At 38.6% G+C, this 27,301-nt stretch overlaps 1 protein-coding gene across 3 annotated transcripts; it reads right to left on the reverse strand.

The window, feature by feature from the left end:
- Window positions 1-27,301, reverse strand: ptbp1a (polypyrimidine tract binding protein 1a). 3 transcript variants are annotated; one of them, XM_066662389.1, is made up of 16 exons: window positions 27,258-27,301; window positions 25,762-25,815; window positions 23,944-23,974; window positions 18,863-18,929; window positions 17,703-17,875; window positions 17,045-17,191; window positions 16,531-16,680; window positions 15,362-15,472; window positions 14,612-14,789; window positions 13,284-13,361; window positions 12,314-12,468; window positions 8,921-8,954; window positions 6,602-6,694; window positions 5,812-6,028; window positions 4,801-4,878; window positions 1-4,107 (listed from the first exon to the last, which is right to left on the reverse strand). In XM_066662389.1, exons 1-16 carry the CDS (start codon window positions 27,263-27,265, stop codon window positions 3,975-3,977), a joined length of 1,707 nt encoding a protein of 568 aa, XP_066518486.1. In that variant the 5' UTR covers window positions 27,266-27,301; the 3' UTR covers window positions 1-3,974. The 3 variants fall into 3 exon arrangements, with proteins under 3 accessions (XP_066518486.1, XP_066518485.1, XP_066518489.1); XM_066662388.1 differs by having other exon boundaries at window positions 13,284-13,364; XM_066662392.1 differs by lacking the exon at window positions 25,762-25,815 and having other exon boundaries at window positions 13,284-13,364.

A 27,301-nucleotide genomic window follows, 5' to 3' on the forward strand; every position in this document is an offset into this window, starting at 1 on the left:
AAAAAAAAAAAAAAAAGAAAAAAAAAAAAGGCCACCAGGGGTCGCACTTTAAGACTATTTTGGCTTCGTAATTAAGGAACAAGCATGCAAAACTTGAGGGGTGATGCACCAATATTAGCCAGATAATTTAACCCCAAACTCACATCTGGGCTTAGGTTATCTGACTACATTTGAAAAAGTTGTGCAACAGAAATGTGTCTCTACTGATAATCTTGAGTTTAGATTCAAGTTATCTGGCTAAAGTGAGATCCTGCTCTGTGAAACATGTCCCTGGGAACATTTTTCTTTTTTTAAATTAGCCAGATAACTTGAGCTTAAAGTTGAGGATTGTCCAACAGGAATGTCTTTTCTTACTCTACTGAAAAAGCCTGACGTCATGCTCATGCTATCTGGCTAACTGAATATTTGCTTTGCAAACTATCCCAAAGCCAGTATGTAAGAGTAACCAGACAATGTAAGCCCAAATTTAGCTGTAGAATATAATTGTGTATGGGTTCTTTAAATTGAGAAAGTTTGACTTTGGGCTCAAGTTATCCAGCTAAACTGAAATCCTGCTTCACAAAACATTCACCAAGGGAATGATTTTTTTTTCTTTTACCCCCAAAGTTAGCCAGATAAGTGCAAAGCTAAGGATTGTCCATCAGGAATGTGTGTCTTCTCTCTTATTGTACAAGATAAACTTGACTTTGGGTTTAAGAAACCTGAGCTCTGTGGAACGCATGCAGCCCAAGTTTAGCCAGATAATTTAAACCCAAAGCTGGTGATTGCAGAAAAGGAATGTAATCTCTTGCTTTACTGGATAAGACTGACTTTGGGCTCAAGTTCTTTCCAAGTGAGAAAACCTGCTTTGTGGGATCAGAAATGGAATCAATGTTTCAAACCCAGATTTTAATGCTGTGGAAAATAAGTGCGTATAAGATAAACAGCTCAAAACATGGGAGAAAATGACCTCCCCGGGCTTCTCAACGAGACCGAACAAGTGCCCAAAAAACAAATGTTAAAACAGCATGGCTTGAAATTGAAATTTAAGACATGGTTTATTTCTGTAAGACACAGCACTGCGAGGCCAGCAGTCAGAAACTGAGACATCTTTGCTACGGAAAGCAAGAAAGGTCCAAATTCACACGTGTAAACAGCTGGATCTGGACCAGGGCTGGATTTCAACAGCGATAATGCAACATTGCTCTCTCAAAGATTTCCCTTCACCTGTTTAACATTAAAGATGCAATCAATTATTTTTACCAACACACTAGCCAAACTATTGATGAAGGATGATATTAACTAAAATGTCTAAAACACTGCTGTCAGAGAAAGATTTCAGTTTATCTGCAGCATCCATGCCACTACGGGTCAGTGTAATGTTTCATCATGTTGAGAATGGAAATTAATATCCATATGCATATAAACATCAATTTCATTGGCCCTCATGATCTAACCCACCTTTTTACAAGGAAAAATTAATTGTTCTTCACATTATGAAACAGCAATTACACTGACTCCTAGTGGCCTGGATGCTTTGCAGACTCTCTAGTAAGCATTCTCAAAATAGAGCCGACCCCATAAGGGGAACCCACTCCATGTAGCATAAAATTGTTTATTCGTTCTCAGACAACAGCATTTAGATTTTTTTAACATTTATTATTTTTCATACATAGTTTTGCTGGTGTAAATACAAGCTTTATTAGGCATAAAAAGAGAAATCAATATCAGCAGTAATTAAAAAAAGAAAATCAGATCTTTAAATATCGCAATTTGCACTTCAGTATCGGTGTATCCCCCCCACACCCACCGACTGAAACTTGATGTGAATGCCACAAACACAGTGAATTTGGACACGAACTGACAATCAGCCCTAAAAACATAACTTTGTTTCATTTAAAGCTGGAGAATGACAACTTTAAGGCTTTTTCCTTAAGGCTTTTCCATGGGAGAAAGCTGCCGTGATTCAGTCTTTGCAGAAATTAACAGTAGAAAACACCACACCCCCCAGCCAACAAAAACAAAATGAGAAAGTCTCCAAAGAGGAAGGAGACAAAGCTAAGCTAAGGCACAGTGACTGAGACATTGTCCCGAGTGTACAGTATAGAAATATTATAAAACGTGCATCTAAAGAAAAACTCATAAATGGAATTAAATTCTTAAATTGAGTCTCTAAAGGAACTGTTGAAGAGGATAAAGAAAAGAAGCTCAGATACATCACTATCACAGGAAGGACACCAGGAGGGAATTTTCTATATGATATATTCAGATCAAAGCCAAAACATCCTACTGGAGCTTTAACTAAATCTATAACAACCTCCACAGAGAACATCCTGAATACGGCATTTTCTGCAGATTTCCAGTGTTTATTTACTCTGGGGGAAAAAAAAAAAAAAAAAAAGTTGGAAATGTGCAGAAACTTGGATCCCAGACATTTTTTTGTATTTTACTTTAATTCTCTGGAAAAAAAGGGTAATTGTATGTAGTAAATGTAAAAATGTAGTAATTGTATATTTTTTTAAAAAAAAGAATGTGCCTAACATTGTTTACAATATTCAAAACTGAGAAAGTGTAATGTTTAAATAAATTGATTATATTTAAAAAAGGATATCGAGACTAAATTAGGGCATGAGGCCAAATTCAAGTTTTTCAAACACTTATTGAAACAATGATTCCTTTTTGCACAATTTTGATTAAATTACATACAATTTAGATTCCTTTTAATACATTTTGGAATAACTTCACATTAATGTAATTTCAAAGAAAGAAGCCTTTTCTGGTTATTGATAAATACGGTGGGCAACAAACAGCTGATTAAAGATGTTATGGAGAAAAATATTGAATAAATTGGACAGACCATCGGCCTGAGAAGACTTATTTTAACATGCCAAATGTTAATGTACAACAGTAGAAATGGTCTAAATAGCTTATTTTTCCTCAAATCCTCAAATTTAATTTGAGAGAATGATAAAGTTTCACAAAATGATTAACAACCATTTTGTGACGTAAAATTGAGCAAAAACAATATGCTAAAATCCAAAAGGATGTTACTAATTATCATTAAAGTGAACGGATAACACCACTGGGGGTTGATATGTAACTTTACCTGCAGCTTTTGGGTTACAACCAATAAGAAAAATGCCTCAAAAAAAGAACTATTTCCACAGAAACCTTTAAACTAATTTCTCAACTTTGAGCTGCTAACCACAGCCAGGGCTTTAGTTAAGGCCCAGAACAGTTTTGGCGAGACAGAACCAAGGGAAAGAAAAGTAAAACAAAACATACATTTGTATGAGTTTGAAAACTAAGACATGTCTGGAGAGCAGGTATGTGCACAGGTAAACACCGGAAAGTTTGGGATGTTTGTTTTAACCCTTTAGAGGCACTGAGTGTAAACAAGGCTGAATGTTATTTGAAGAATGTCATCTCTGAACGCTAATGACTTTCAGACTCAGAAGGCAATCAAGTTAAAGCTGAAATCATTTTCTCAAAATGTGTCCTGAACTTTCAGGAATTAACGTATTGAAATTAAACAGCAAAACTTTCAACAAAGCCAATAGAAATTTTAAAAGCTTTGAGAAACATGAACCCTTCTCCTCCTGGTAGAAGTGTGCTTTTATAGTAAGTTTACGGTGGAAATTCCTCCTAAATTGTATAGGATGTCGTCGTGGTCTAACCTATGAGGAATATAGTAGGAAACCATCAGAGAAGAGGGAAGGACAGGGAAGGGGAAGAGGGGAGGGGGAGAAAAAAAAAAAAATAAAATAAAAAAAAATAAAACTACCGGTTGCAAAAAAAAAGATCTACTGGTTGCAAAGTAGCGTCTGAGCCGAGGGTCCCGGTGAAAACAGTAATGGATATAAAGAAAGAGGAATGATAAAGTGTGTGTTGTGGAAAGTCCACATCTTTATAAACTGTGGAAGGCTTTAAGTTTGGTCTAAAGTGACAGTCTCTTAACACCCCCCCCCTCTCTCCTGAATGGACGCTCCTTGTCCTCAGATGGTGGATTTAGAAAAGGACACTCGAAGGTGGTGGTTCTCCCCGAGATCGTGATTGTGAAACTCAATCAGGGACTCAATCGCCTCCTCCACTGAACCCATCTGGATCAGTGCCATCTTGTGGTCCTTCCTGAGAACAGAAATAAAACAAACCACTTTGAAGAGAGAGGGAGTGGGGGGGGGGGGGGAAACAAAAAAAAAAAAAAAACAAAACAAAAAGGAATAACCCCACACAGCATGCAGTGTCTGAAAATGATCTAAGAAACCACTCTGAACCGTTTTTGCTCCAGAGCTCAGTCCCCCTGGATACAAATCCAGAAAAGATTGGCCACTAGGCATCAGTAAAACAACTGATTACGCTCAAACTGTTTCTGTATTAAATCCCTTGTAAACACTAGGGACTCCTTTGGAGCATAAACTGGTTCATTCAGGAACACAACGCAAACTACTGATTTGCATTTATTACCTGTTTAATTAAATAATTTGAAAAAAAAAAAAAAAAAAAAAAAAAAAAAAAAAAAAAAAAGCATTGTGCCACAACATCAACAAAGACCAAATTTGAAGTTTAATTTGTTCAAATTCAAATTCAAAAAAAAAAAAAAAGTGCCAAAATAAACAGCATTAATGCACAACCATTCCAAAGGTACTTTTTGTTACATCCAGAGGACAGATTTGAAGCAACACTAGGTAAGATTTGTTTCTCCTGGGGTCCTGCAATCAAGAGGGAGGGGGTGGTTTCCTACAGTAATGTTAAGACAAAAAATACCACCTTGTGCTGCTTTAACAAGAATTCAACTCAATTTCAATATTTAAAGAAACTCACTGGAAAAACTTGAAAGCCTTAACCGTTGCTCCTGAACTCTGAAACAGCCCTGTAAGATCATCTTCACCTACAGAAGGTCTGAAAATAGAAGGGAAAAAGAAAGAGGAAGATTGTGAGACAGCAATGTTTTCAGGCTCCAGCACTTTTCTTTCACACAACTGATAGCTCCTGGTTTTTATCATGTTTTCCAAATCAATGCCAGTGTGCGATTGGATATCTGTGATGATTGATGCATGACCCATGACCCAGTCATCCAGCCTTAAGATGGTTCAGTCTGAATAGTCTGCATTAATCAGACTAAGCTTTAGTTTAAGCCTGAAACTATCCTGATAAAGCCAGATCAGTGCCAGATGCACTGTTAATTTAACAAAAACTATGATGAAAGATGCTGACAACCCATTTTTCCACAACAAAACCTTGTTAAAACCACCAAATTAAAACCATAGAATAAAGTGAAAGACAGAAACAACCTGATATTTCTATTATATATATTTAAAAAAAAAAAAAAATGAATGTCTAGGAAATATAAACAGGACGATGCCCTGTCTGTTTGTTCGCCAGTGCGAGAGCGGCTGGCCAGAACAGTGAAGAGGGGTTGACTCCCAAAGAATTGATTCTTCCAGCATCTGGGAATCACTCACATCAACTGTTGGCAAATGATTATAGAGTTCAATCTTTTGGAGTTGACTGCAGATTGCGATGCCTTCTGCAGTGACCTTGAACTTAAAATATTAATGTTAAATAAATTTGAAATGTATTTAAAAAGAAAAAAGTGGCCAGATTTATTCAAAAATTTTGGACGTTATTGTGTTTTAAAATCTTGCATAATTAAGCTGTTTATGGAAGTTAAAGAATATCACTGAAATTAACTTTTAAAAACACAAAAGTTAGGCTATTTTAATTTAATGGATATTTTAATGACTAAAACAAATGCATTTTAGTCAAAAGTCTAAGACTAAAACTAAATCAAAGTCGGCCTCCAGGATTAACCCTGACCAGAGGGGGACTTACGGGATGTTGGAGAGATGGAGGGTGGAGGAAGGAGGGAAGATGTTGGAGTAGTTTTTGGAGCCAGGTTTTTTGAAGCGGTGCAGGGGAGAGTTGCTGTAGTCTTTAGTGAGACCCTGGTCCTCGTGCCCTTCCCGAGGAAGCTGCACTGTGGTGTGTTTGGACAGAGTGATGCGCAGAGCTTTCCCAAGGAGCTTCTGACCGTTAAGGTGGCTCATGGCTGGAAAACAAAACACAAAATTATAAAGGTGTAACTAAGCCAGAAGATGCTCTCCATCCTGCTAAAATAATACAAGGTAACAACTTGTACCCCCCCCCCCCATGTGACCACCAGGTTGTTGAGCTCCTCCAGCAAGCACTGAATATATCGACAAGTCTTTAGACAACCCTGTATGAGGAACTGAGCAGCTTTGTTTTAAAAATCACAGCAGAAAAACATGAAAACTCTGGGCACAGTGCACGTAGGCTCATGTGCAGCTGGCTTAGAGTTCACCAGAGGGGTATAAAACCTTCCAGGTACTGTGGCAGGAGACAGGAGGGAGCTCTCTGATGAGATGGGGCACCCTGCGATACCTCTGGGACAAGTTAGAGTCAGAACTAATTCAACATCAGGCCCCGATTTCCCAAGATTATGTGGCTGACTCCCATCAAATTCTCACAAGCAAATATTCCAACATCTGGAGTAGAGACTTTTACTAGAGTACAGATGTGAGCTGTTTCAGCTGTTAAAATGCCCTATAAATATAATATATAACAAGTTTATTACTCAAGTAAAGAAACATTTTGACCATACCCAACTGGGCTTGTGTTCCATCAGCCATTTGCACCAACGCATTCTCCTTCTTATTGAAGAGTATCTTCACTCTCATGACGTCACCATACACGCCTTTAAAATAAAGTACAATAAGACTCTGAGAACTTGTTTTATAAGCATGCACATTAAAACACTTGAAAAATAACCTAAAAAGGAATCAATAAATTTTAAAAGATCATCTCAGCATGCACTACACTAGGACCACTACACTTCTAGCTGTTAAGAAAAAGTCTGACCACTTAAATCCATCTGCCTTATTAAATGTAAATCACAAAATTCTCACATTTATGGTTTAAATCTACATTAAAGGCAAAAGGTTTGGACGATTCAGGTCAAACGCTTTAGACAATCTTTAATACTGTGCTATTTAGTAAATTGGATAAAGTATTACAAATGTTCCTTAATTTAGCTTAAATATATATATATATATTAAAAAATAAATAACTGCAGTAAAAATGACATTCCTTACATTTCTACATTTTAGTGTAGATTAAGCAATATTTATTCGACACAAATTTGTCATTATTATGGCACACCATTTATATTTTCCTATTTGGATCACTTTTAGGGAAATCCTAAAATATTTCTCAAACTTCATCATAGAAAAATATAAGATAGCATTTATTTTTCCAGTTCAATATATTTATTATTTGAATCAATAAGCAGACCCTGATAGAGAGTTGTGTTCTCTGTGCATCTGGTCATTTACTTTGATTAATCTCACTACTTTTTCCACTGAGAAAAGCAAAAACATTATGTAATTTAACCAGCACACAGCTCTGTAAAACAAAGGGAGCTACAAAACAAATAATCTACCTGTAACAAGGAGTGATCAATCATTTGATTGATGGAACATGCAAAAATAAATTTTAAAACATGCAAATCCTTAAAAATGGCTATGACAGGACATAACTATGATTTAGAAATTAGTTAAAAGATGCAACATTTCAACAGACTCTTCAGAACGATAATGAAAACGATATAAAAAATATAAATATGATCTGATCCAAGGTTGGCAAATAGCTTTTTCCCCCGTCCCATTCACCCTTTTGTTCTAATGAGAAACACTTCCTTAGGGAAAGGTTTTAAAAATTAAAAGTGATGCATTCAGAACTGGAAAGTACACACCACTTAAGACACTCATGGTTTGGTCAGGTACCATTTAAGGGTGCCATGAAGAAAGTTAAATGTGCAGAGTCACAAAAGTAAGGAGACAAATATAAGAAACAAGCTGTGGGGCAGGGGAACCATGGACTAACAGGTTTTTGCATTTTTTAGGGCTGGACAATAATTCAATATCAATATATATCACAATATAAGAGATCTCAAAAATAATGATTTTTAAACATTTTCAATATACATTTAAAGCATCCTTCACTGACAGACATTCATTGCATGGCGGTGTGTTCCCCACCTTGCGCCCAATGATTCCAGGTAGGCTCTGGACCCACCACGACCCTGAATTGGATAAGCGGTTACAGATAATGAATGAATGTTTAATGACGATGTTTTGTTTCTTTCACTTTTCCATGGCTTTATTGTTCACAGCGCTATCAGAATTATATTGTTTTTACAGAAATTGAAAAATAGTGATAAAATATTGGCCGTATCGTCTAGCTCCACATGTATTTATGCCTAAAATTGGATCACCCTTTTTTATACAGGCGTTTCCTTGCTTTTTTGTCTCTTTTGGAACACCCTGTATTTATCCATGTTGGTTATTGATGAATCCCTAGTTTATTCTATAACCTGTTGTCATTTAAACACCTGCCCCGCTCCTCAACCTCTACCTGCTTTCAGAATGTGTGTAGATTTGCAAAGGCAGTGGCAGTAATTAATAACCACAAGTCCTTTACTAGGTTAGATTTGGGGATGATAATTAGCAGAAAGCTAAAGCTCAGATATGAACTACTTAGATTTGAAGAAAATCCCCAAAAACAAGCAGTGTCTGGCTGAGACACCACAAACATTCATTAGTTTAAGGTGCATTAAGAATTGAGGTGAAAAAAAAAAAGATCTGAAGAAATATCTTCCTAGTCGAGGGTTGTATCAGATCGGGGGGGAGAGAAGAAAAAAAAAAAAAAATACTGCTGTGAAGAGAAAGACTCTGGAGGGCCAGCTTGCTGGGACTGAGTCTGAAATGCTGCACCTTGTCACCATTTCCACATTAAAAACTACAAAACTCACGATAAAACCAAACTAGTACTGATCTTTGTTTCTACACAGAACAGCTATAAAATATGAAAAGAAACCAAACAAAGGGTAATTCAAAAAAGGAAGATGCCAATGATAACATACCGAAAAGAATAAAGAGGCATTGGGGCGTAACGCTCTTTAAAGACAGCAGAGGGAGGAAGGGACAGGAAAAAGATCGGAGGCAGGAGAGTGGAGGTTGAACGTTTCCAGCAGCGAGGAGGTTCCACAATGGCGAAAAAACGGTGGTAGGATCATGAAGAGGGAGGTATTGGTTCATGACGGAAGAGGAGGTGAGGAATGTAGGAGGAAGAGGACATCCAGGAGAGGAAACATGAACATATTTGGGTTTTTGGTAGTTATTTGGGTGTGAAATGTAGTGTGTGGTTTATATGGTAATACATTATTCAAGTAAAGGAATAAATGCATTTGTTTAAAATGTATTGCATGTCATTTATATTTTAACCCAGTATTAAACAATATTTGCGTTTTTGGGTGGTTTATAATTACGCCCAATATGAAATAATGAACAAATGTGTAAAAATATATATGTTGTATGAATACATTTTATATGAAATTAATATGAAAAATAAAATGAAGGGTTAAAATGTATTGGTTCATGTTTCATTACAATATTAAAATGCAATGAATAAATTGACATGAATGTGCATTAAAGTGTGTGGCATGTTTATATAAAAGCCCAATATTACAACGAAATATGTAAAATTAATGAATAAATGAATGGGGAAGAGACAAAAAGGCAAAAGGCAAAAAGAATTGAGATGAGGTGGAACAATGGACGTGCAGTCAGTGGCAAAAAGGAGAATCCAGATGAAAATATTCAAATTAAAACAAAAATGAGGGAGGGGGGAGGGGAAGAAAAACAGAAAAAAACAAACAAACAAAAAAAATAAACAAGGTCAGTATACACAAAGAAATGTAGTGCTCCAAGTCAGCAGAACGCTAAAATTAAATGCCTCTCACTAGAGGAACACTAAGAAAAAAGAGCAGAAAAGATTAACAATGAAATATAGAAAAATACAGAAAAAGGAGAGACAATATAAAGGAAAATCACAGATCTAAAGGAAGGCTACAAATGAAAATGTCCAGACAAGTTAAAATGCTGAGAGAAAAGACCTCTCTCCTAAATGTATATTATTTTAAAGCATAAATGTCCTACATGGAATGAGTTTTTATATATATATATATATAGGGGGAATAAGTCCATTTTCGATGATTAATAAATGACTGAAAAGTGATGTAAATAAGTCAAATCTGTTGTAAACTCAGGACTAAGACAATGAGCATCAGCTGAAAGAACGGCATCCTGTGGAAACGGGAATATAAACGCTAATAAAGGCCAGTTCACACCAAGTGGTCTTTGTCAGATATCTGTCCTCAGTAAAACAGCTTGGCCTTTTCTGTTTAGCTTGAAACGTTCATTGTGTGAATGCAGCTTGTTTGAATACTCCTGTCACCATAGCCATGTGTAGTCGATATATTGTTCCACAATGGAAAACTATATTACTCAAATTTTATGCAACTGATATAAAGCTATATTAAACAAATGCAATGCAGTAGCACCCTTTAAGGAACAAACGTTTAGCAAGTACATGGTTATTAATATTACTCCAACATTGGTTTTGAAATCTAATACTTTTAAATATCCTAAATAAAATTATTCCACTTGTCAAAAATTAAATTAAATATAAAATACACACGTTGGACAATGAAACTGAAACACCCGTCATTTTAGTGTGGGACGTTTCATGGCTAAATTGGACCAACCTGGTGGCCAATCTTCATTAATTGCACCAGTAAGAGCAGAGTGTGAATGTTCAGTTAGCAGAGGGTAAGAGCACAGTTTTGCTCAAAATATTGCAATGCACACAACATTGTGTGACATACCAGAGTTCAAAAGAGGACAAATTGTTGGTGCACATCTTGCTGGCACATCTGTGACCAAGACAGCAAGTCTTTGTGATGTATCAAGAGCCACAGTATCCAGGGTAATGTCAGCATACCACCAAGAAGGACCAAACACATCCAACAGGATTAACTGTGGACGAAGAGGAAGCTGTCTGAAAGGGATGTTCGGGTGCTAAGCTGGATTGTATTCAAAAAACACAAAACCACGGCTGCACAAATCACGGCAGAATTAAATGTGCACCTCAACAGGGTCAATATACACAGCCGGGCTGCTATAGCCAAACCCAAATGCCAAATGTCGGTTTCAATGGTGCAAATCTTGGGCTGTGGACAATGTGAAACATGTATTTTTCTCTGATGAGTCCACCTTTACTGTTTTCCCCACATCCGGGAGAGTTACGGTGTGGAGAAGCCCCAAAGAAGCATACCACCCAGACTGTTGCATGCCCAGAGTGAAGCATGGGGGTGGGTCAGTGATGGTTTGGGCTGCCATATCATGGCATTCCCTTGGCCCAATACTTGTGCTAGATGGGCACGTCACTGCCAAGGACTACTGAACCATTCTGGAGGACCATGTGCATCCAATGGTTCCAACATCACCAGATCTAAATATTATTGAGCCACCATTTTTATTTATATTATATATATATAATTTTTTTTTGGTCCAGCAGAGGGCCCAAAAAAATTACACACATACACATGTAAACAGGGCAGGCTGTGCCGCCACAGACGGCGCCTCATGCCTGAACCACGTTTTAACGGCGTGAGACTTTTTACCTTCTGTAAATAGAGCAGTAATTTTTAAATCGAGCAGTGCACAATAGTAGCCTCCAGGTGTTATGAGCATGTTTCCTATTCATTAATTTAACATTAAATTTATAATATCAGTTATAATAACTGAAGGAAGTGAAGCTTTTGCCATCTTCTCACCCCTTATCTGTTTTAAAGGGCTAGATGATGCTCATTGAGGGGTGGATATTTGGGGGAAGACTGTTCTCAGAACAGTAGTGACAGTAAAAACTCCAGCAGCCCTGCTGTGTCTGACCCACTGGGTGATATTATGGATCAAGTAGACGCTCCCATCTGTTATTTACACCAAGATTCTTTATCCAGTGCAAATCTACCTTAAACATTACTGACGTCTTGTGGTAAAATTACATTACCCCAGCTCCACATGGAAAAATAATCCCATCCAGATAAGGCTTAAGAAAACCTTGTTTCCTCCCGCGATGACTGCAGGCTGGCTGTGGCATCAATGGGACACAACCAGCAATCTCCAAATAACAGAATCTAAACCAAGGCAAGCACCTAAAAGGAGCTTCTCTGACGCTGTCTGTTAGGAATAATAGCGCAATGATTGGTCAGTCTGATATTTAACATCTGTCTGCGCAGATAACTGAGATTCACTTAATTTCTCAGGTCACTGCCAGATTTAAGGCTCTGTAACTGTTTGTTTAAATAACTTTAAACCAATTAATATTTGATAAACCTCAGTGTGAACTGGCCTTTAAAGGTGTGCCTGGGTTTTATCTGAATTACCTGCCTCTTTCAGAGCGTAAAGAGACTGACCTCAGGGTTCAGGTTGCTGACAAGCAGGACGCAGTGTCCTGCTGTGCTGAGCGCCGCGAGTCCAATCCTGCCTGCTGCTGCTGCTGCGGCAGCCGCTGCTCCGGGAACACCCAGAGACGCCAGAGCTCCGGCAGGGACGCCTGGAAGAGACAGACCTGAGGGGGGACATCACAGTCAGAGTGGGAACCTTTAGGCTCCTGAAAACATGATAAATACTTACCTCAGATATAAATGAGGGACCTGATGCGTATGAGTGTTTTCTAGTTGTTTATTGTAAGGATAAAGCCTGAGAATTATCGGTGGTCTGGTCATTCATAAAGGTAATCCAGCACTGAGGCGGCGTTTTCGCAGAAGCTGATGTTTTAGGTATAACAGGGATACCATTGTATACAATGTATACGATGGTGGGGAACTGCAATTCTCTGGTATGTTTACATATAGAATATATTTATTTTATTGTGGAACAGTGTGAGTAAGACTGACTTTCTGGTGTCTGAAATCCAACTTATAACACTGAAGTGCAGGTTTTTTTTTTTGTTTGTTTTTTTTTACAGAAACTCATTTGTAACTCGAGCGGTTTATTTCTGTAGTACTTTCTCTGTGTTCACTTTCATTCAATATATACTTAAGCCATTTTATTTATTAATTTATTGATTCATACATTTTTAATTTTATTTCTTTTTAATTTTGGCAGCTTTGCTCCTCCATAAACTAATACAGCCAAAACACTGCCCAAAGAAAGAAAAGCTTTCAAACTATATTTAACCTTTTAAAACTAGTTCAGCTATCATTCTGAGTGTGTGCACCCTTCAGGACAAAGAAAACCGACCTGCAACAGTCAAGTGGATTTTAATACATAAAAACAAGTTTTCTGATGTTGACAGCTATGGCACTCAATTTCAGCCATGTAACATTTAGGGTGGCGTTATCCTCATAACCCTGAGGAAGATATATAATACCAAAGACCAACCTGCTGCCTGCTGGATGGCAAATGTTGGAGGGAATCCGTGAGCTCCTGCGTATGGAGAAGCTGAGATTATTCCTGGAGCTGCTGCAAGGAACAAGAGACATGAATTAACCATGAATTTTCTCTCCCGAAACCTGCAAACATCCTGGAAAAAACAGGTTTTCTAGAGCCATATGCAAAAGCCAAGTAAATATATGCATATAAACTCTCCAAGTGAAAAATATTATAACACATTATCCTGCACACTACTCTTTTTTTATAATCTTCTAGGGTCCTTTATTAATGGAACTATTTCTATACAGCGGAAAAGGGTTCTCTACGGCTCCAGAAAGGGTTTTTCTATTGCTACAGTGTCAAGCTTGTTACAACTGAAGAAATGTTTTTGGTGCCGTAAAGAACCCTTTTCTGAAAGGTGCAGCACAGAACCATCTACAGCACAATCTGAAAAATCCCTTTATGATGCAAAGAACCCTCTTAAAAAAATAAAATAAATAATTGTAGATGATGCTAGGGCTGTCACAATAACTGCAATAGAGTTATACCGCACTACTGCCCAGCCAACCACAAAGAATGGCAAGAACTGTCAACACCGCAACGTACAAATGTTTTCCCTTTCATTGCATGGTCTTTGTTTTACACTTTGGTGTGTGTGTGTAATGATTGTTAAATAAATTAAAAAAAAAAAAATAAATAAAATAAATAAATAAAAAACCTGTAAAAATAATAGTAAAAACTTTAGGATTGTAGCCAATTTGTCCCCCAACTATTGGCATCTGAACAGCTGAGTGTCAGTCTTTGTTTGAGCACAATGGCAGCAAACCTAGTCACAAAACCAAATGTAACTGACAGTTTGGGAGCATTTAAGCTTTCAATCAAATGAGCCAGGCAATTCAGATGAGGCTATATGCAAAATCTGTACCAAAAAAAGTCGCTGTGAAACAGAAATTTGAAATCTCATCCAGCTATTGAAACCCAACTGCCTCTACCAGCACAGAGTTATGTAGCAGCCTCAAAAAGAACAGTTCAGGCCAGTTCCATGTGACAATCAGGAGGGCAGCACTAGAACCAGGATGAGTTAAGTAATCTGGGGCGGTAATAACTTTAATTTGAAACCTGTTTAAACACCGCAAGGTGTTTCACTACAACAGCCCTAGATGACGCTGAGTGCAGACTGGAGGATTAAAGACATGCCACAGCACAAAAAAAACCTGGAGAGATCATGGTTTTAAGATCGCCCTGATATCAGGAGACCTATAGCTGGAGTTGGGAGCAGAAGCTCGGCCAGATCATCTTGTGTGTGCCAGGTTTAATATGGAAATGTGAGCTCTTACTGAACGCTGTTGCCATGGTCTGAGCGTCGAGAGATGGCTGGCTGTCCCCTGTGGGCAGATCCGGACGAGTGTAATCTCGACTCTTATCGTTGTTGTATTTGACATTGAGGCTGGTGAGCTTTGAGAAACTGATTCTCAGAGTGCAACAGGCGTTGTAGATGTTCTGACCGTCCAGAGACTGCGGAGGGGAAGAGTTTAATCAGGCAAGGTAAAGGTTTAGCATCCTTTCATGCTTACAGAATCCTGAAGCTATGAATCATACCCCTGTAAGAAATTCCAGGAAGGGTTTCTAAGCCAGAAATGAACAGGATTCATAGTCCTGTATTAAAACTAATCCAGATTCATTTAGCTAAAAGAATAATTAAATTATCGAAATCTATGCTTCATCCTTTCAGCACACACCTGTGTTAGCTGTACATACTTTAAAATGATGTTTCTTTAAGGGATCATTAGTGAACAAAAAGGCTCCAAGTGTTCAGGGTTCTATATAGAACCATTTTCTTTACTAAAGAACCCTCGCAGAACCATCATTTTAACTGTGCAGTTTGAAACATTACTGATAACATTATATGGGAATGACAAGGGCTAAAAGATGCTGCAGTTCAGTGGTTTATTACAGCACAGCTTCTGCCTTGTTTACACATGTGACAAGCATCTGTCTGGAATCTGGTCTAGGAAAAATGTGCCAAACGATGCTAACGAAAAACAAAACACTGATGAATCTAAAACCTATTTAAAGGCTGCTCTCACCACTTTGGCGTGCTGGGCTGTCATGCTGTCAGAGTACTGCACCAGGGCCTGAAACTGACTGTTTTTGGTGAATGTGATGATCTTCAGAACTGTGCCGTACTTGGAGAATATCTAGAGAGAAAATACATATGAGATTTGAGTGGAACCTACACAAACCTAGATACAGGAATCGCAGGAAGAACTGTATTCATTGAGTAGAAGTGATGATGAATTTTTAATTTTATTTAAAGCACTTCAAATAAACACACTGGATTCATACCAATCTACAACATGGGGAATTCAGCCTCAGTCAGGATCTTCTCCGGAGGTGTTTGACACAAGAGCAGAGTTAAAATCAATTGAAATTAAAAGAGTGGTTTCAATCCAGGGTTGTTATTTTCGGTTTGAAGACGTCTGATTTGTGATTAAAATCACTGATGGTGCAAACAGTTTAAGATCGAGTTGATAGAGTGAACGTGAGAAACAGCTAAAAATAAATACAACTCTAGCATGAGTGTGAAAATGAGAGAGGAAAGAGTTAAATGATGAACTGTGAGGACAGTGGATGAGGCCACAGGTCCTTCTCTTGGGCCCACATGCCTCTGAATGTTTTTGAAACCCGTTTTTCATTCGTTGTGTGTAACCCTTATTCAGTGCAGGGTCACGGTGGGTACAGACACCCTGGAGGGGGCACCAATCCTTCACGGCGTGACACTTGCATACTTATGGACACGAGTCGCCAATCCACATACAAACACGTGTGGGAGAAAACCAGAGCACAAGTTTTCCCTCTGTAAAAACTGTCTGCAGGGGTACTCACTTGGTTTCACAAGTGAGTAAAGAAATCTACAGATGCTCATATGCGTTCTAAAAGAGTGTTTTTGTAACCTCTGCACAATTTCTCTAGATGACGGACCGTTTAATCTACGCTTAATCATTTTAAGTCACCAAAATGAAGTGAAACATCATACAAGACCTACCAAGTTTGAAACTCTATGCTCTAGATTAGACACCCCGTGTGAGGGACCCATGTTTAAATGGTCTAGTACAGAATCTGACACATCCACTAGATGTCACCAGAGCGACAGTTTCATAACATGAAAAACATAAGTGGAGAATATGACAGTGCACTTTTAATGTAAAGCAGCATGTTTAAAGAGTGCAGACTGGAAATGGACAGAGGGCAGTACCTGATGCAGGACGTCCAGAGTGACAGGGTAGAAGAGGTTTTCCACAATGACCCTCAGGACCGGGCTTTGAGTTCCAGATCCTCCATCCACACTCAGAGGCACAGTTCCCGTCTGCACTGCATTTACTGCCTGCAGGGCCGCCTGTGCCCTCTACACGACAGGAGAGAACAACCACAATGATATTTAAAATATCACCCTGTTCTTATTTTTTAGAGCACCTTTCATATGTCCCTGTTGTACAAACTTGACAAACAAAAACCAAGACCATTTTAGTCTTAAGTCAGATGTAATTAATGGAACAAGCTGGGTATAAACTGAAAGTCAATCGTGTATTAGCAAAATTTTTGATCATATTATCCAGTAGAGACCAGAGGGGGGCACCGCACCGTTCTGAGAATTTATCAATGCCTTACACAAACACTAAACACCAAAACTGAAACAGTTCTAGCCCATGTCACTATAGTGTTTAAAAAAAAAAAAAGGCTCTTCACAGAAGCTGCGATTTCAGACTCACCACTTGGTTCGGAGAGTTGTCCGTCTTCAGCTCCTTGTGGTTGGAGTACTGCATGAAGACTGGATGATTTCGGATGACAGGGGTGACGGAGGAATAATAACTAACCATCGTCTGAGCAGATTCCTCTGTGTTCATCTCCAGAAATGCCTGCAAGTAAAAACAGGGATTACATTCACCTTACAGTCAATCAAACCCTTACCTACAGCCTCATCTTCCCCAAACCAATAAAACACTATTTTCAATACAAGGACAAGGACAAGTCTTTACACCTTTATGTTGCATTGTGTTTGACAACCATGGCAAATGTGTGACTTCTCTAATGAAAATACGTACATGCACAAACGTGTGAAAGAACATTGTGTAAAATGGGCACACATTCCAGAGTGAATTTATCTGAGCATTGTTGTCGGAGTCCAGTTTCAAAGAACCAGTGATAAACGGATAGCCTTACATTCTTGTTCAAAATCCATTGCGTCACCGTGGGGAAAGAAAGTCAACTCCTGAACTGCATGCTTTCCAAATGGACCAGGTGTTAGACTCAAGGAAATTTTTTTTTTATAGACATTTTTCTTCTTAACTTAGTAAAATCAAGTCTTTCAATGCTAATCTGCTCTCACACTGCAGCTTTAAAATATCTGTAGCTAATAGAAACTGGTACCTGGTTCTTGCTCTTCAGCATCAGTAGGTTGGTCACTTTTCCGAAGGGAAGTCCCAAAGAGATCACCTCTGCCTCGTTGACGTCATTTGGTAATTTACGGACGTGAATAACTCGAGATGGAATTCCAGGACTCCTGATGTCTCCTTTAAACTTTTTACTGTCGTTACCATTCGCTAGGAGGTGGTGAAAAACGACTTAAAAACAATTTACAACAGCTATATACAGGAGGTCCTCGGGTTACGTCAGTTTTGCGGTTACGACACATCTCCCACTTACTGTATAAAGCCTTGTTTCGACTTAAGTGGTTTTGCATCATAAACGACGTAATGCAAAATTTGTGTTTGGTGTGCGCGGCGGAAGAATACACAGTTACGCAGCTTGGGACCGAGGAGGACGGTGTCAACCCAGTCACATTGTACGCCATTTTAGCTTGCTGCTACGTCATTCTCTCTCACGTGTGCACGTGTCTGATTTTGTGAACTTTTTGCCCTTCATTATGGCTCCCAAGCATAAGGCAGACTCTTCTGATGGAAGTGCATCGAAGAGGAAAGCCATCAGCATGGAAGTGAAATTAGATATCATAAAGCGATTTGATAAGTGGGAAACGACAAACATTGGCTGGTTGCTTGGACTTAGTCGTTCGACTGATGCTACGATTATCAAGGATAAAGATCGCATCCTTGCACATGTGAAAGGATCTGCTCCTATGAATGTGTTTTTTGATCATTACTGTGTTAGAATAGGATAAGTGCTTACAGTATGTTATTTAGGTACAGTACATATGTTCCAACTTACACGGAAAATCAGTTTACGACGCGACGTAGAAACGGCTCAACATCGTAAGTCGAGGACCCCCTGTGTATATATATGGATTTTAAAACATACAAGTCTTAATGATGCAGTAAATACTTCTGTAGAAAGCAGGCAGTGCACAACTAAGTTTTACACTAGGTGGGTAGGACTAAATGATTGGAGTCAAGTCCTTCGGCTAATTCAGGTTTGGGATATAAAAAATTTAATTTATTTACCTTTTTTCAATAAAATGACCTACAGCACCTTTAAAATATAGTAATTTAACAGTGAAGCTAAACTACAGTGTGAAAAAAGAATTACAAAAGGAGTCCAGCTCAAGGAGATGATTTTGGCCTTCAAAGCCGTACCTGCTCCTGAGCTCATGATAAACGGTCCGTTAGAGACGCAGGAGGAAAAGAGTTCGTCAGATCCCCTCTGGAAATACAAAACAGTAAGAATACATTATTACCCCCCCCCCCCCCCCTTGGCTAAGTAATTCAGGGAGGAAAGTGTGGGGCTCCGTCTTTATTAAAAGGAAGGACTTGTTGGAAGAAGAATGGCTAACGATAATTAAACATGACACGTAATGCATTTATAGAGACATGGAAATTAAAATCAGAAACAGCTGTTTGGGTGGGTAAGAAAGCCATAAAGTAAATAAACAGGAAAAGATTCATTTGAAAATAGTATTAACACAAAAGTCCTAAGTTATTGTAAATATTTAAATAAATAAATAAATAATGTAGATCATAAGTGTTCAACGAATGTACAAATAATAAATTGGCTGCCAACGTGGGCTAAAACTGACTGATTGCATTTTTAAAGTGGACAAACCTCCTGCAGATAATATCCCCTACACAATTGCACAAAACCCAAACAGATCACTGGAGAAATGAACATTGCAGCTTTAAAAAAAATAATAAACCTGTTAGGTGGGCGTTTGGGTTTTTTCATTTATTTAAGTGGAAATGAGATTTACTCCAAGTTCACAGACAGTGCGAGAGCTCAGAGGCACAAAATCACCAGCACAAACCAGAGCTGGAAACATCTGAGTTTGAACATAGATTCTTAAGGTTCAGCTTCAAATTTCAGCAAGATCCATTTTGAAATTTCATGTAAATAAATATTAGAGTAACAACAAGTAAGATTTGTTTTTTACTTGAGGCTCCCTCTAGTGTAATTCCTATCTAGAGCACTGTACAAAATCAATAAGCAGGAGGATGGTCTCCTATCCTCCTATAAATGTTACATAGCGCAGTTTCTGCATGTGCTGAGGCCATAGTAGCAGCAATAGAGGCTTTGTTCTCCTATTACAGCTCAGTGGAGGGTCACAATGATTTTCAATCTGTAACTTTAAGGTAAAAATATTAAGTGATGTTCCTTTAAATCTTGCAACTAAAGGAAAAGGAGCAGTCAGGGCAGGTGTACTGGGGTTATTTCTCTAGAGCAGGGTTAATATAAATAGAAATAAGGTCAGACGTTCATATTTGACACAAATTGTGGTCTAGAGCCATGAAGTCTTCAGCTGCCAGCGGTCAGAGAGATTATGTCACTGTTTATTTGCACCAAGAGCTAAACGAAGAGAAAGAGGCCGAATAAAAAGGAGCTGTGTCAACTACAACAAAGGCCAGTCTATCAGAGCCAAAGCTGTGGCCACTCGTCCAGTCGTCCGTTTACAGAGAGGATCACTCAGCATCACTCTCTTAATAAACTCCTTCAAGCTGGAGAGAGTCTGCTGGAGTAGTCACATGAACTGGGTAAAGGCAAACGCTAAGAGCCCTACACACAATGTAACTTCTGTTACATATCAAAAGGACAGCATTGTGCTGGATTAGATTTTACCCCCCCCCCCCCCCCCCCCCACGGTCTGAGATCAATTTTTAGCACCACAAACAATCGATTTATGCCAATTATTAATCTTATATTTTCCAAAAACAACATGGGTCTCACATGAGACGAAGGAATAAATAAACCAATTTATTCTCCACTGAGTGGGTCTCCCATAAGGGGGCGGCCATAATATAACAAGGTTTTGTACAGAATCCCACATCCAGGACACTAGGGGTCAGAAGAGTGAATCAATTACATTCTAAATCCTAACACTCCCACACCCTTCTGCAGATTTGTCATCGTCTCTCCAGACAGAGGAATACTCCTTCTCTGACGAAGCAGAAATGCAGGTGGAGCAGAGCAAGGGAAAGCAGGGGGCAAGAGAGCAAACAGTTTGGGGGAGGGGGGGGGGGGGGGGGGTTGACCTAAAATTCAAGAGGGACAGAGGGGGTGAGAGAAGAGTGGAAGAGCATGACAGAGAGAAACAGACACTGGAAAAATTAACAGGAGAAAGGAAATGAAAGAGAGAGGTGGCTGGTGGCGACAACTGAACATGGCTCTGTTTCCTTCAGTTCAAATCAGTTTCCTGTTACCTTCAGTAAAAAAAAAATACAAATAAATAAATAAAAAAAAAGACGCCTGGTCTGCTTTCTGATTTTTGTTGTTGTTGTTTTTTTTTTTTTTGGGGGGGGGGGGGGGGCATAAAACACTCCATTGTTTCATGAAAATGATCCATCCCCCTGAGATCATTTCCTTCCTTCGTTTCCCCTCAACTAAGCACCAGAATGTGGCTTTAAATATCTGTCTGGACACCCTCATGGCTCGACGTCTTACTTTTACAAACTTCAGAGCTCAGGAGTCTGCTGCATTATGCTAAAAGAACTGAGGGTTTGCAGACTGATTTGTTTACATCATGTGATGAAGTACTGATGGTCATGAGGTCAAAAGAAGCAGGAATTCAACCTCAAAACATTCCAGAATTTTAAAAGCCTTCAAGAGCAACATTCAGAGAGCTCCCTCCTCCAGACGGGTGTAAAAAAAAAAACATCAAAAAGACTCTGTACGCAAACCCCATACAGGCCTTTTAAGGGGACATGTAACAAAATAATCCCTTGTTCAGGGCATGTTCGTGTTACTGTGTGGATCTGGAGCCCACCAACAAACTGAAACAAGATTCATGCACTGCTATCACACAGTCTGGATCAGACAGCAGAGCTATTGCAGTTTTTATACTGTCACTACTGTTCTTGGATCAGGCCTCCCACCAAAAACATACAGCCCTCAAAGACCATCATAACACAACAGACAAGGCGGCAGCAAAAAACACTTTAATTCTTCACAGTTATAACCAATATTATAAACCATTTAATGGTAACACGTTAATATGGCGCATTGAGACTACTAGTCTGGGCAAAGCATGCTTACAGGCCGTTTTGTGCATGGTGTGTCGTTCAGTCGCTGGGCTTTTACGTAAACCATATATTTCATCACTGAATGCCTCCTTCAGCTCCTCCTTTTACAAGAAAACCTGCCATTTACCCAGGATATTACAATATTCACAGACATTTCAATTCGGACTGTATTAATATAACCTGGGGTCATTTTTACTGCTTGTTTTATACTAGGTAAAAGGCCCAGGAATCTTTACTGAAACAGGAGTGCGCACTCTGGAAAAATGACTGAGATGGTCCATTTGGATGGGACTAAAACTAGGAGAAACTAAGGTAAAAAACACTTTACCCCCATGTCCACAGGTAAAACTAATCCTGTCCGAATAGGGCTTAAGTCAGTAAACACGGGATAAACGAGCAATTCTCATTCTGCTACGCTTCTGACATCAAGTGCTGAGACTTTAGAATCACACTGCACCCTCGTCTGAGTGTGTCCAATCACAGCGCTGGACCCACGTTTATGTGAGAGCACAAAAGACAAGGCTGAATGCAGCAAAACATAACGGAGGGAATACAGAACCACTGTGTTAAAATGGAGAAGAAAAGAGAACCGAGCAAAACCGCTAAAAACCAGAGCTACTGCTCCTCTCTCCTCACTGTTTTGAGTAAGTGACCTGCATTTGTTGTTAAACAGGCAAAACTACATTAATGCCACTGTAAATGCGATGTGTGTTCTCTCATGTGTAACCAGTGCAACAATATCCTCCTATCCACAGAAAAAAAAAAAACAGAGCAACTAAACACTGAAATGTGTTCTCCAGCCTCTTCTGCTTAAAATGGAGAAGAAAAGAGAACCGAGCAAAACCGCTAAAAACCAGAGCTACTGCTCCTCTCTCCTCACTGCTGTGTGTTCAGGTTGGGGTTAATGGTGAGTGGCTCATTATCACTTAAAGGAACAGGCGTTCTGAACACGCTGCTGTGGGACCAAAGCAGGTCACAGACTGACAAGCACTGACATTTAAAAAGAAAATAAAATGATCAAGATACATCACTTCTAGCACCTAATAAGTGCAAGTGAACAGTCAATGGAGTTTTTAAAATAGACACTGAGTGTATAGTTACATTGTTGTTGACCAGACATTGTTTGTAACATCTTATGAGATAGTTGCAAGTATATTGTAAGTATACATTTGTATTATAAAATAGGGATGTGTGGTACCTAGAGTTCTCATATCAGCTCAAAATATTATTAAATTAAACATTGTTAATTTAATTATAGTAATTATAATTACCAAGCCTCATATTTGAGCGCGGGTCAAGCAAAGGTTTTCGGCACCGACACATGTTGCTAATTAAAAACCCATTGAGTGTGCGCAAATTTCATCGCCTGGTGCTGGAGGAACAGATTTTTCAAGCAAACTGAGGCTCAAATCACACATTTAGAGATAACGCCTCATACCTGTGAGCACAAAGTTGAGTGAAGGGTCTTCTGAGCGTTTTGTCCGTTTTCAGCTTCATTCCACACTTAATCCAAACTCAGCGTTTAACTGCGGTGGGCTACTGGTCTTATGTTCATCTCCCACCCGTTTTGGAGTGTGACATTAGCAGTCAGCGAGCTCCCACAATACCCCCTCCCAATTGTTCTCTTAAATGCACCTGAATTAACTTTATGGTCTTGTACTTAGACACAGAACACAAATTTGACACATCACACAAATACTGCCCTCATTTTAAATACCACGGTACTGTCATAGCAACCAACCCTATTGTCACATTCCTTTAGAATTTCTTTTTTTTTTAATGACCTTGTTTTGAATAAGTGACCTGCATTTGTTGTTAAACAGGCAAAACTACATTAATGCCACTGTAAATGCGAGGTGTGTTCTCTCATGTGTAACCAGTGCAACAATATCCTCCTATCCACAGAAAAAAAAACAGAGAAACTAAACACTGAAATGTGTTCTCCAGCCTCTTCAGAGATTAACAGTTAAACAGCAGATGGAATTTGACATGAATAATTAGTCAGACTTTAAAGCAGTGAACTATTCACTCGTCTAACAGATTTAAATAAATAAATAAATAAATAAAAAATAAAAAAAAAACCCACACACAAACCCAGTACAGTACAAAGAAAACCAGCTGATGCTGAGATTTGCAGTTTACACCTCACATACAGTGTTAAGTGAGGGAAAGGAAATGTATAACAAGTAAAGGAATAACTAACTTACCTTTGTGCCAACTGTTATATCATGGACGCTTCTGTTTAAAAAAATAATAATAATAAATAAATTATGTTTGACAAATCATTTTAATTGCATTAGGATAATTAATAGGATTTTTATTAAATATCACTTCCTTACATCATGGACACTGCTGCCAAACAAAATAAGCAATAAAAAAAAGTTTTATATATATATATATATATATATATATATATATATATATATATATATATATATATATATATATATTAACTCATGGGAAAAATCAGCACTAAAACAAGGCAAAAAAGCACTTGAAAACCCAGTTAAATTTTCCCTCTTAACCTACAGCACAAAAGAGATGCACTTTGGAAAAACAGCCAGTCCACAGGATTTACCTTTACCTGACACTACAAACATTTAACCTGACCAAGCAGTGCCTCAAAGCCATCCACCAGAAAAGTCCTGACCGCAGTCGCATTAACAAAATTAAAAAATGGAGCTTTTTAAGCTGCTTTGGTTCTGAGATTCTGCTTTTCAACCAAAACAACTTTTGTTCTTGAACAGGTTATGTTCCTAAAATCTTGGGGCTCTCCTGTGAACCAACCCCCACCCCGGTTTTCCACCAGTTTTGATGGGAATCATGGACGCCTCAGAGGGGTGGGGGGTGTACTGCGTCATTGTTTATTCTTTGTTTACAGCAGGGGCAGATCAGCGTGGGCTATGATACACATGTGGAAGTGATGCAGAGTTCTCAGTTGTCTGCTGAGATTCAGAACAGTGGAGAAAAGTAACTAATGTTAGTCATGTCATGCTGAACTCAGGAGCCCTACAAACACAGACGAAGCAGGTTCCATTTTATTTCCTTTTATTTATTTCTATAACTATTTCTGTAAATGACCCATCCAGCTTCACAGCACCATAATGCTTTATTTCAGGCTCTTAGCTTCTTTATCTCAACATGCTCACAGACAAGACATTTTGATTGAAGATTTTTTCCATTGGTGGAAAAGCACCGAGAGTGAGCCATGGTCAAGGGAAGATTTTCAGAGCATCTAATATGTCTCAGCAAAGGAGTAGTGTGGACCACTACCCTTTCTGGACCATTCTGCTCTGAAATAAAGAGCTACATCTACAGTGACTGCAGCTCTCTGGCATCCCAGCAGTCAACATGCAAGGGAACTAGTTAGGGCTTATGTATGCTTTGGCTTCTGAAGCCCAAATATTTTCTTCCGCAGTCCCTAGCATTGAGGAGTTTGTGTTCCTGAACTTCCCCGGTTATCTCTCCTCAACCTGATCCGTGTTTCTCCGAATGCAGACCGATCACAGTCATTGAGGTCTGTCTCGCCACGATGTGCATTTACATTTCTGTCGAGGTGCACATCAGGCTATGCCGCAGATTTAACACAAATGCATAAACTGGCCTTTTAAAGTGTGGGAACAATATTTTCAACACATAGGAATGATGTAAACAAGGGACAGAGATATTCAGGAAATGTGGAAATAAGCCACCTAAAGTATGGGAATGGCTTTAAAAAGTGAAAACATGATATTAAATTATTACGCAACGCTGGGAACGTGATATCACCCTGCATGGGAAGAACTTAAGCTGTGGAAGTGAGATGCTGAATCCATTGGAACTATATATTTAAGTCACAGGAACACAGATGTATTCATCTCATTCCCACATTTAGAGAGATGTTACCATGTGTTAAGCCACTAGCAGGGCTGTGTACTTCGTGCATGTCCAAATTCCAGAGTGTAGCTTTGAAGGGAGGACATTAAACAGCTGTATGTGTTTATCAAACATTATTACAAATCAAGCTCGGGTTTTTAAAACCTTACTCTATTTTGTTGACGTAGCTGGATCCCAGAGGATACAAATCCGCATCTAAACGTCTGTAAAAGAGCAAAACAAAACTCAAAGATTCAGGAGAGAGGCTCTTTTAAACAGAATAAAGCAGACGCAGCCCCCAAAACAAACAGAGTGGATACATTGCACATATTTACTGTCTTGGTTCCCCAGTGTAATCACAGACCCTTGTTTACCATTATGTGTTTTTAAGGTAGTGGAATATAAATGATAAACAAAACGTAAACAAAAAGTGTTTTCCCATACATATCAGCAAAGTCTGTTACATATTTTACTTCCAAAAGTAATGGTTATAGGGCATTTTCCCTTAAGCCTTTTCTCCAAGCTTACATTTTCTGCATATTAGACCATAAAAGATATGGAAATAAGATCACTTTGTTATTGAATATGGAGCACTACTGGTGACATCTTCGAAATAAATAAAAGGTGTGGGACCAAATATTTAATTCACTGGATAGATGTAATGTGTGAGAATGAGATATTTAACGCAAAGGACATACTTGATGTGTGGGAATACTCGCTTTAAAGCAACTTTATGCATCGGAACTGCTTAATTCATGTGAACAATTCAAAATTGCTTGTGAAAGGTGTAATAATGTGTGAGAATTATTTATTACCACTTAGGGACGACTTAAATGGAACTGAAGAGTTAACACGTAGAAACAAATTCGTTATACATGGTCTCGAAATCATGCTTGGGAATAACGACTTGCTGACTTCATTATACGTGGGAACGACTTAATGTATGAAGGAGCCATTCAAATGCTTTTTTTGCGAGCTTTACTGAGTTGTTAATAACTTAATTGCTTTTTTTTAAAGGCTGTCTCCGGCAGGGCTTATGAACTATCGCATATTAGTGCTCAGTAAGATTAAACAAGTAACAGGAAAAAAGAAAAAAAATAATACAGTTTCGTTTAACAACACCACAATAAAATAAGCTCCTTTAACAAATTAATAACCTCGTTGAACAAACTGAACCAAAGCTGAAATTAGCTTCTTATTCCCATTTCCCGTTCCACCTTAAGGTGTACCCATATCATTGCACTGTTTTAAGGTGGAACGTAAAATTGGAATAAGGAGCAAACTGACCTTACATTCTTAAGTGTTTTCTCTAGATAATAGCGATACTGCTCAGCGTAAACTTGCTTAGATATAATTCTTACGTTTTAGTTAGACTGTTTACATGCAAATATTTAGCTCATCTGAATCTGGAATTGAGTTATATAGCTTTGAAGTTCATCATAAATCAACAGGTCGTAGACTCTCAACTTTGTGCCCGCCGACATGTTGCGAGCTCACCACCAGCCAACGCGACAGACTACGGGGAAAACTTCGGAATTGAGTCTTTTAAACAGCTCACACTTTGACTTAAGATGCTTAGATAATGTGGTAAGTTCATTACATATTGAATCCAACTGGTTTCCATACATATTAAGGACCCAAAACATATATATTTATTAAAACTCACCCGTCCATGGCACTATACACAACTACAGTCGGCGCTGTAGGGAC

Source organism: Hoplias malabaricus, chromosome 1 (assembly GCF_029633855.1).
Source record: "Hoplias malabaricus isolate fHopMal1 chromosome 1, fHopMal1.hap1, whole genome shotgun sequence".
NCBI classification, from domain to species: Eukaryota; Metazoa; Chordata; class Actinopteri; order Characiformes; family Erythrinidae; genus Hoplias; species Hoplias malabaricus.